General features: G+C 49.9%; 1 protein-coding gene across 1 annotated transcript; it reads right to left on the bottom strand.

Moving 5' to 3' along the window:
* Window positions 1-2,305: 2,305 nt before the first annotated feature.
* KY384_005630 (putative PKS/NRPS-like protein biosynthetic cluster) lies at window positions 2,306-8,652 on the bottom strand (the record flags this gene model as incomplete). The annotated part of the gene is made up of 2 exons (XM_044814129.1): window positions 2,306-2,812; window positions 2,863-8,652. The coding sequence occupies 2 exons, from the start codon at window positions 8,650-8,652 to the stop codon at window positions 2,306-2,308; spliced, it is 6,297 nt and encodes a 2,098-aa protein (XP_044669430.1).
* Window positions 8,653-9,299: the final 647 nt, after the last annotated feature.

Below are 9,299 nucleotides of genomic sequence, written 5' to 3'. Positions count from 1 at the left end.
CATGAGCGATATACTCTCCCCCTCATCAACTTTGCATGAGATTAAGCGAAGTTAGATGGATCGTAGACGTGGTTGCTTGTGCGGTAAGACGTGCAGGTGGGTGAGCATCCACACTTCGCGTAGAGGGTTTACCGTGCCCATTGCATGGAGAGCGATGACGGAGATAGGTAAAATTGGTGAGGAATTCACGAAGAAGGCCGTTATCTTGAATACCGCTGGGACCACCTTCATCCATGATCGCTGACGTATCTTGAGAAGATGCATATGACCGGAAAGTAGGACAGCGATGCTGCAGCCGAGATCGCAATTGACAAAAGCGAGAGTGCCGAATTCGCTATGCCTAGCGATGGTCATGGTCTTTGACAAACTATCTCGTCAAGATTACAGATGGCGATCTATGACTGTACCTCCGGTCCCTTGTTCTCCACTTGTGGATCATATATTTCAAAGAAGGCGCAGGTTATGTTAAGCCTCTTGGGGGTCTCTCAACCTATGCGACACTTCTCCGTCCGATCTATTCGAGTAGCATTGCTTTACAGTGTCTGCCACAAAGAAAATTTTGGATCCCATGTTTGCTTGGTCACGTATTGCTTTGCCCAGGCTTGCTTTGCTGAAACAAGGGTGGTTGCATTTATATATTGATGAAGGGATGAATTTGGGTCAATGGCTGACTTATGAATGATCAATCTCGATGGTGTTTCCCTCCTTCCGCTTACTCTAATACTGAGAGATAAATCTACAATCTTACTTCCCTCTGTCTATTAATTGTTAGAGATGCAAGAATCCAAGAATCGAATGAGCAGGCTTGGTTGGACGGATCTCAGTACAGAGGTGTTCTATCTGAGGGTGTTTAGGAAAGGCCAGCGGTAATGTTCCTCTATCTACTCGAATTTGGCTCTGATTCTCCCACGTCGCTTCCCTACCCCCTTCACAGCATCAAAGCAATACGAAGTACCTAGCACTGGTCCGGCAAGGAAGAGCGTCCAGCAAAGTAGCTTGACGAGAGAGGCAGGAAGCGGAGCGACCGTCCCAAGTTAAGTCGCTGATAGCACGAGATGGCGCTACCTCGCTCATACCTCTACCCCAGCACCCAGCGCTTTGCGACGAGAGCGAAGACAAATTCCCCCATGTATAGCTTTTCTCCCCCTTCCTTTCCTTGCCTTCATTTGCCTTCTATTTCCCGAGAGCTAGCTAATACAGACAATAGTCACTATAAGAGCACAATGCCCTATCTAAACCAACCCGAAGAGGCTAATACCTTCCTTAACCCTACCTCTTATGCGTATCCTCCACGCCAGCAAAACCCACTGCATCGCCCACCCTATCACTTCCTTTTTTCCTATACCATCGAGAATACTCCTACATCACACGCCCAATAACACTTCTCGTCCGACCGAAGTCACATGCACCCAACACTCAGCAGCCTCGCGAATGTACGGACGAAAAGAGTTCGGCTAAATAGTGTTTGCCCAAAGCGATTCGCAGACAAGAAGCAATTTACAGCTTACAGCACACTTTTCTGGCTGCCGATTAAGAATTTACGACGAGCAAAAGTAGCGAGAACATACACAGAACCACACAGAGCCGATATCGTTTGCAAGATGCAGCAAAGACCATCTACGTATCCTGCTTCAACTTCCAAAAGACAGATCTTGCCTACCCCCCGGCTTCCACCCCCCATTTGAGACCAAAGCCGCAATTCTCCCCTCCCTCCACTCCCTTCCTTCGAATATCAAACTCCGCTCCAATACCCCCTTTTCCCCCTCTCTCACAGCAGAAATCCTCACAGATCTCCAAGAAAGAGCCAAAGCAGCTTCCACCCCCTCGAAGGAGCTCAATCTCCCATGGCCCGTCGTCCTCACGCATGTCCTCCTGCTCAGTCCCCCCTTTCCCCTCGCTTCCACCCCCCTCCGGGTCCCCCGCAACCTCCGCACATACCTCACCAAAACCCGCATCCAGCATCAATCGTGGATGGGCATCATAGTTGATGCGGGTGGTGGTGCTCGTGATGCACGCATCAGGAAATGTAGGGAGGGAAGGTTTGAGCTTGTAGCACAATAGAGGAATGTTGTTCAGTAGATGAGATGCGGTAAAGAGATTATTTATTCATCTATATACTCCAGCTTACAGGCAAGCAGGAATAGCGTGTATCTATTGGTTGCCCAAAGCGATGTCTGTCTCTAAGTATCTCAAGGAACCAGCTATCTTCTCCCAAATCAAGATGCCTGTCTCACTCCATAAAACGCCCAGTGACCCACTAACGCACAGAGTCCCTCCCTTTGAAATAATGATTCTTCCGTGGCAATTAAACACCATTGACCAATGTGTTACCCCTACTCCTCGGCGTAATCGCCTCACTCGCACTCCTTGCATTCTCATACCTCTCCCAATTACTCAACACATGCCCAATTCGCGGACTGTTCGTCAATCTATAAACCTCTTCAAAGTACTCCTTACTAATCTCAAACGGCTTGGCCGTGACATTTGGAATATATTTCCCCACCAACTTGCCCGGATCGATAGACGTGCGATTGATTTTCTTCATCAAGAAGCTGCGGAAGGGCTTGACGCCCGAGCGAAGGAAGGTGGAGTGGAACGGGACGTCAATGCCTTTGAGAGGGATCGTGGCGAATCCGCGCTCGAGGCTTATGGGTCTGGGTTTCTGCTTAGTCTGGAGGGCACACTCTTGGATGATGGTTCGTAGGCGGGATTTAACGTCTTCGATGGAAAGGGTTTGCATGAGGGATTGAATGTCGACTTTTTGGGCTTTGAGGAAGTTGGTCACGTTTGTGAGACAGTCGAGGGCGCGGAGCTGGAAGCACAGGTCAGTGAAGTATAGTGAAGAGGGGAGGGGGGACTTACATCTCCGGCGCAAACGTACTGCATATTCGCGACATTGTAGTTGACGATTTCTAGGAGCCAGGTAGTCTCTTCGGCGATGTTCTCGACGACGTATTGAAGGGCTTGTTCGTTGAAGGTTTTGGAGATGCGGCTAGGATTCACAGCGCACATTGAGTAATTCGATCGGCCTTGGGCGTCACGTTCTACTGCTACTTGCATGGTCAGGCCGCGGTAGAAGACTACTGCCACCAAGCTCTCGATAGGCATGACCTCGGCCAGCGCAGCCAACGCGGAGTATTCGCCCAATGAGTGACCTGCGAAGCTGCTGTCCTTTTGCACAAGGCCTTTTGAGAGCATGTCTTCGAAACTGGCTTTCTCCATGAGAGTCAAAGCCGGTTGTGTGAATTGAGTAGCTGAAAGCAGGCCGGTCGGTGATCGATAGGTGTAGGAGGTAGTATTCTCGTTGACTTCTTTGAAGATCTTCTCAGACTTTACAGAACCATCCGCGTTAATCGATTCGAAGGTCATGGACATGTAGTTCTCGCGAATGGCTTTTCCACGTGGTCCTCCAAAATGTATCGTTAGCTCTCTAGGATTATTCTTCACAATGTTGGTTATGGAGAAACCATAGTTCTCCATGAAGTGAGCATCTGCACGATCCCATACTTCTTTTGCGACAGGACTGCTATTATACAGATCCATACCCATACCTTGCTCTTGAGATCCTTGGCCAGTGAAGACGTATGACGAGACAGGCTGCTCGATCTCTGCCTCACCAAGCAAGACCTTCTCTTCGCTGACTTGATTAGTGGTCTCAACCTTGATAATCTTGCGGCCAGACACCATGCCGGTATGCTGAAGCTTGACTTGAATGTCATCATTTGGTAAAACCATCCCAACAAGGCTACAATGGAAGCTTCGAACGCGACCGACATTGTTCTCTGCAGCCCATGTCTCTACCAAGCTGCGAACAGCTGCGCTCGAGTACATTCCGTGCGTGATTGTGCCTGGAAGATTTGCATAGCTCGCAAACGTTCTTGAGACGTGGATAGGGTTGTAATCGCCAGACACACGGGCGTATGTTTCGTTTGATGCAGGAGCTCGGAGGACTAAAGGAGTCTTTCCGCTGAGTGGAATAGGGTTCTCAAAATTCATAGGCTGCTCAATGGAGGAACCGTAGCGCTGAAGGTAGTCTATGACAGGGTTGCCATGGGACACGCTTGCTTGATAGTCAACAGAAGCAATTTGAATGACTTCCTTTGATGGAAGCTCCAGAAGCACCTCGCCAATAGTTTCCACCGATTTGTATACAGTCTTGTTCTTGAAATGTACCAGTGTTTGGAGGCGGAAAGTGAGAGTCTGATTGAGCAGTTCAATATCAGGGTCATCCATGTTGAACCATTCTTTGGAGCGTAAAACGGCAACATCCTTGGATGAGCTGGGATGAACCTGCATTGGTATCTCGTCTTTGCGTTGGAAAGTGTTCTCAAAGTCGGTATAAGTGCCACGGTACAAGAATTGACTCGTAACAACCATCACAGGTTTGCCTCTTCGTTTAATTGTGCCACTCACTTCGACCATCTTGCCTGAATCTTGGTTGATGACGGCATTGATTTGGGCTGTTGTATCGACGACGTCTCCCCTCTTCAACGGCTCGGCACCTGGGACCATACGGAAACCATTTGATAGATGTACCAACTTCAACAAATCTCCATTGATAGACTTTGGAAAGATAGGCTTCGTAATTGCCTTCCATCCTACGACGATGGCGAAATCCATAGGCGCCAGGACCTCCTTACCTGGCCTTTCCACAAAGGCCTCACCTGTGTTGCCAACAGCATGAACAAAATCAGCTATAGCTTTGCTCGTGACAGTCGCGCGACCTCCATCAAAGGTACTCGTTGCAGGAGCGTCAAATGGAACTTTTTCATGTGCACCAAACCAGATTCTATAATAAAATTCCTTGATACGGTCATTCCGGTTTTTCATGACTTCATGGATGGGAGCATAGCCAGCTTCTGGGTGGTAGGTGAATTTGAGCGGCAATGCTACAGGTTCTCCTTCGGCTGTTCTTGGTTCGATGAGGTTCACAGCAATGTCTTTGCCCTTAGTCATGCTGATCTCAACAGTCTTGACCATACCGGAAGAAGAGGGTTCCTTGACGACGATCAAGGTGTTTTCAGCATCATCAGGATAGAGCATCTCAACGAGCATACCCTTCGTCGGCGTGAATATGCGCTTCAGCGGATTTGTCTGGAATCGCTGGCCTTGAACAAAGACATCGGAGGTAAACAGTGCATATCGCCATGAATACGCCTTGCCAGCAAGCAGATGCAACCAAGCCTCTGCATCGGGTAAAGTTGCATTAGGGGCAGAAGAAATCCGGTAGCTAATCATGTCACCGTTTCGCGATGTGGTCAACCCGTCGACGTCCTCGTCAGCGGCATCTTCAATGATGAATTTACTGCCGAAGTACTCGACGATTGGTATCGTCGTATCTCTGCCACCATAGACGTCGGTTGTGAGTCCCTTGATATGATCTTCGTGAATACCGTCAAGTATATCCTTGACTGGTTCGTCGATGGCATGCGAATATTTCACGGCAGTCGGACCTTGGAGAATGCAGGTCCTGCCGACATCTTGATCAACGACAGCTTCAAGGTCCTCGGACTGCCATAAAGAGTCTTTCTTGAAAAAGAATTCGAAATTTTCATCGAGACATGGTACGAATGGAACGGGTTTCTGTCCGCGGCGCTGACAAAGTAGGAGAAAATGCTGCACGTCTTGAGCATTGATCAGCTGTTCGGTAGCTTCCGGATATGTCTTCAAGACTGTGTCGACCACCTGATATGGTTTGTCCATCTCAGAGTAGGCTTGTATGATGGATGATTTGCCGGGTGTTGAGGTGAAGCGCTCCTCTAACCGGCGAATGAAGTCGACAGTAAGGCGCGATAAAGATGCATCAATCCATCGCGATTCATGCTTGACGTACATGAGGTCTACCATCCTTTTTACGACCTCGCCATATGTCATGTCCTCCAGATCGACAACTTTGTCGGCAGCATTGCGTCCAAACCATACTTTCTGAAAGTCGTCGTTGAGCTTCTTGATGATGTATTCGCGCATCTTCTTCAATTCTGGCAAGCGCTTGGCTTTGTCCAAAGTGAAGATCTTTTGATCCATCTCAGCCCAGAACTTGACGCCTCGTGTTGCAAGCTTGTGGATTGGCTCTCCCATCTCCGAGCGAACGGTGATAACACCACCAACGGGTCCCTTATAAGTCTTCTCCCACTGGCTGTCGTCAACACCTTCGGCCTCAGCAATGGCCTTCTTTGCGTTCTTTGATGTATGTGCTTCCTTGGCAGTCATCATACGACTACCAAATAGACAGCCATCGAACGGCATTGCTGCATAGCCAAATTTGTGGGCCCACGTTCCCGTCAAGTATGGATACGTGTCCTCTGATCCTCCGAAACCGCTGCCTGCAATCAAGACTATATTTTCACATCGTCTTATTCGGCCATACATTTGTAAAATAGGTTGGTGAAAATCCTCGTATGAATGATGACCACCACCACGCCCGCCTGTCCATTGTAGCATGACTGGGAAATGCGGGTTTCCACTTGCAACATTGATGACAGCTTGTATAGCCTCGACAGATCCTGGCTTGAAAGCAATGTGCTTGATTCCCAGGTCCATAATATACTCGTTTGCGATCTCGATCGACGGGACGCCGGCACCAATCGTAAGACCTTCAACCGGGAAACCGTCTGCGCGCAGCTGTTTGATCAAAGGTATCTGCCAGGCCATTGCTCGAGGATTCACGTAAATTAGGTTGAGTGTGATACCGCGACCAGCTGGAATATTGTTTTCAATCTTAGTGATCGCTTCAGTCATGGTCTTGTCATTGTAGTAACCACCGCCTGCCAGCTCGATATGATAGCCAGCGCGCATCGTGGCAGCGACAAAGTCCCACGGCACAGTGCAGGGTGTCATACCAGCGACCATTACGGGCGGTAGACCAAGAAGTCGGCTCATCTTTGTGTCTACGAAGGTTTGACCAACAGAGGTTTTAACAAGACGCGGGCCATGTTCTTTCACCCAGTCCACGGCATATTTCACCGCGTGCTGTTCATCTCGGTCGAAGAGTTCAGCTTTGTAGCCGACGTCAGTGTTCGAGCCGTCAATTGATCCACCAAGGATGACCCTAACGCCTGTCCCTTCTTTATTCCGGTTCGTCAGGACGCCAAGGCCAGAGATCCCACCTGGACCAAAATCCACTAGATGCGTAGCTTTGGGGAACACAGTGGCTTTCTCCCATTCGACAGGGTCTTGGGTGATCATACGGACTAAGGCAGGTACTACGTTATCGATCCCTTCGTCTCGAATGTCGGAACCGGTAGAAGTATTGAAGACCGGAATTCCAAGTTCTTTGATGTTCAGTGTCACATCTTTGAGGTCGTCCTGAATAATGTTGTAGGCTCCTGTGAGGAGAGCGCTGTGGAATGGAGATGTTATGGGGAGGAATCTATTCACAAATCGCACTTTGCGCTCTGTAAATGGTATGCGTGTTTGATCGAGACCTGTGGGTGCTTTGACCTTTCGAAGCTGAAGATTCAGGCCATAAAGCGAAAGAGGGGGGCCGGTAACGACGAAATTTCGCGCGCTGTTAATCAGGGAGATAGCAATGTGACGGTCTTCAGGAAGATGGTTGTTGGTGGAGTCGATCTGTGCTTGAAGAGCAGATCTCGACAAGTCTCGAACTGACAGCATGGGCGTCGGTGTCCCTTCGCCATTTTCTGTAGAATCTTGCAGGACAGTCGGAGCTAATGAAGTTCGTGGATATGCTTGTTGACTTCGGGATCCAATCCAAAATAGTATCTTCAGAGCCTTCTGCGCAGCCACCTCAAAAGACTCCCACGAGTCGGCAGCTGCGATAGCGGCAGCAGTCACTACACCCTGCGAATGACCCGTAGTGCCACTGAGGTATTCACGTACTTCACCAGGCGTGAGACCAAGGGCCTTGCAGGTGACAGTGTAATGTGCCAACTGTACCAGGCCAATGAGGGGCAAGCTCACTGGGGCGGAGATGAGATAATCGGTATCTGGTTGCAATTCTGGCTGATGGAGCCATTGCATGATGTTCAAGCCTTTTGAGTATAGCTTTTCTGCTCTCGCATCTCGGGCCAGGGTCTGAAGCAGGCTGGCTGAGTCTTCCATCAGTCTTTCTACAAATGAGGGGTATGTTGTGTAGACTTCGCGCAATTCATCGAAATACTCCTCAATGTTGCCTTGCCCGCCAAAAATGGCGTATATACCTGCTTCCGACTCGTCTGCAGCCCTGAAGAGGGCCGATGCGTGAGCTCGAAGCGGCCGCTCCGCAGAGACACGAGCAGCATAGTATGATTGAACAACGATAAGCTTCTTCTGAGCAATGCCGGGTAGGGATGCTGCCAAGGCATGGATGTCGTTCCCCAGTAAGAAGACCCGCTCAAACTCGGTCAAAGCTTGTTTGAGTACCTCCAGATATGAAGTCGATGCTTCGTCTTCATCCTCGTCCACGGCGTTTGCCAGGTAGCCTACATAACGGGCAAGGAGCTCCGCCACAGATGAGGGCTCGTCATCCTGGGCTAGTTCGTCCGTCGGTTCTGGAAGGGTGGATGTGAAGCGGTCTCTTGATTGAGTTGCAAAGAAATGTTGCCCGGTAGGAAGGAGGAGAGTATGTGCGAGGGATCCGTGGCGGAGGGTGAGTGGGCGGAGGGAGGAGGATGACCGAGGAGTTGAGACTCCTGTTTGCGGGCCTGTGAGCATGATTGGAGAGAGGAAAGGATGTGCCTGGGTTGGTTCTGTTGTCCAAGCTTTAGTACACACTGTTCGGGGGACTTTGTGGGCACATACTATTCTCAATGACCGATTTCTAGCGGTACATTCTGAGAGCCTGGACTGGGGATGGCGTCACAGGCAGCTGTTGAGGAGTCAATTGAGCTCGATGTCTCGACTTATGCGGCAGTGGAGGAGGGACGGGGAGGTCTTATCAGCGTGGTCACTAGAGAGGGTAAAGAGGCAATCACTTGGACAAAGGGCAGAGCTCGAGCATATCTGTTGGGAGCCCAATTACTTCTAGTGTCGCCGAAGCCTCTTCTCCAGAAATTTGCATGTTGCGGAATTTCTGCGGGGGCTAAGGGTCACTAGGGCCTTCCCTAGGGCTCAAAGTGGCTTAGAGTCGCTCAACCAACCACTGAGAATAGGGCCGCCACAGCTATTAGGGGCTTGGCGCCCTGAAGCTCCCGGGATGACGCTACTACCTGCATGAACAAATTCCCCAACGCTCTCAAAGGCAACAACAATCTCTGATGAGTGCTCCTTCCGACGGCGAGGTGCGACAGGAATACGACTCGACATTGCCTGATTTTTACGATTGACAACCCTCCACCTCCCCTACCTTCCCACATCGACCT

This window comes from Bacidia gigantensis (assembly GCF_019456465.1).
Source record: "Bacidia gigantensis strain McMullin 20006 chromosome Unknown contig_245, whole genome shotgun sequence".
NCBI classification, from domain to species: domain Eukaryota; kingdom Fungi; phylum Ascomycota; class Lecanoromycetes; order Lecanorales; family Ramalinaceae; genus Bacidia; species Bacidia gigantensis.
The sequence above is the reverse complement of the archived record's forward strand: the minus strand, read 5'-3'. Positions and strand labels throughout refer to the sequence as shown.